General features: G+C 48.0%; 1 protein-coding gene across 1 annotated transcript; it reads left to right on the top strand.

Moving 5' to 3' along the window:
* The first annotated feature begins 381 nt into the window (after positions 1 to 381).
* Positions 382 to 957, top strand: LOC121796836. Its single transcript, XM_042195612.1, has one exon. The coding sequence runs from the start codon at positions 382 to 384 to the stop codon at positions 955 to 957; it is 576 nt and encodes a 191-aa protein (XP_042051546.1).
* Positions 958 to 1,265: the final 308 nt, after the last annotated feature.

The raw sequence follows: 1,265 nt of genomic DNA, 5'->3' as shown, positions 1-1,265 counted from the left end.
TTAATGCAAAATTCCCTTCCTTCTGCTCTGTCCTCTCCCTCGCGTCAGTCTATTTGTGTAGGTGCAATTCCGGTCGCCGTTCATAGCCCCGGCGACCCCAATTCCGCACCAAGTGGTATCAGCTTTCTCGATCCTACTCCTGTGATGGTTGAAACACGCTCCGGCGATATGCGCCGGCTGGAAGAGATGCTAGCGGCCGCGATGGCTGATCTCGCCGATTGCGTGGCTGAATCTGATCGGAAACGTGACGAGCTTGATTAGCTCCGCGACACTACTGATGGATCTCGCGATCTCGCGGTGAAGGAACTTCGCGAAGGTCTCCTTGCTCTGCAACTCCAACAAAATGAGTTTCTCGCTCGTTTTGTTCCCCACACTCATGGCATGGCCGCTGGGCAATTTGCTGGTGGGATTGGGGGTGGCGGTGGTCCCCAACAACGTCAGCAATACTTCGCTACGCGTCAATCTAAAGTTGGATTTCCTATCTTTGCCGGCGAGGACTTAGCCGGATGGATCCTTCATTGCGATCATTTTTTCGCGGTAGATCTGACTCCTGAGGACTATAAAGTCTGTCTAGCCGTGATCAATTTCGAAGGAAGAGCTCTTCAATGGTTCCAAAACTGGTCCAAATACCAGGATCGAGCTATGTCTACTCCGTGGCCGTTGTTTTTGCAAGCGCTTGAAGCTCGTTTTGGAGATCAACTATTGGGCGATCCGATGACCGAACTCCTCGCGCTCAAACAGACAGGTGCATTTGCTGAATATCATGATCGTTTTGAACTGTTATTGGGCCGTGTTTCCCTCTCTGAATCGTATGCGATTAGTCACTTCATTAATGGCTTGAAACCGGTTGTTCAAAAGGCTGTGCGTATGTTTATGCCTCAAACCTTGGTTCATGCGTATGCTTTAGCTAGATTACAAGACATGTCTGCTCCTGTGAAATATAATTTTACATCTTGAAATCGTCGTTTTACTCCTAATGATGCTCGCTCTTCAAACACTTCCACACCACTGCTTCCTTCACCTATTACTCCTGCTTTTAAGTCTAAGCGTTTATTGACTGAGGAGGAAATGGCTGATAAACGTGCTAAGGGTCTCTGTTATGGCTGTGATGAAAAATTCGAACGAGGACATCGTTGTGCTCGGAAGCAACTTTTTATTAGAAATTGATGATGGTTTAACCCCGGTTGAACTAGGCCCTGAACAACTGGGTGATGATGATGGTAGGGAAGATGAGCACCCCCTGATTTCTATCCATGCTATTAATG

Source organism: Salvia splendens, chromosome 3 (assembly GCF_004379255.2).
Source record: "Salvia splendens isolate huo1 chromosome 3, SspV2, whole genome shotgun sequence".
NCBI lineage: Eukaryota > Viridiplantae > Streptophyta > Magnoliopsida > Lamiales > Lamiaceae > Salvia > Salvia splendens.
This window is presented reverse-complemented; position numbering and strand designations above follow the sequence as displayed.

Bases quoted from the DNA above. Each gene is read 5' to 3' on its own strand.
- LOC121796836 (XM_042195612.1), top strand. From the start codon at position 382: ATGGCCGCTGGGCAATTTGCTGGTGGGATTGGGGGTGGCGGTGGTCCC.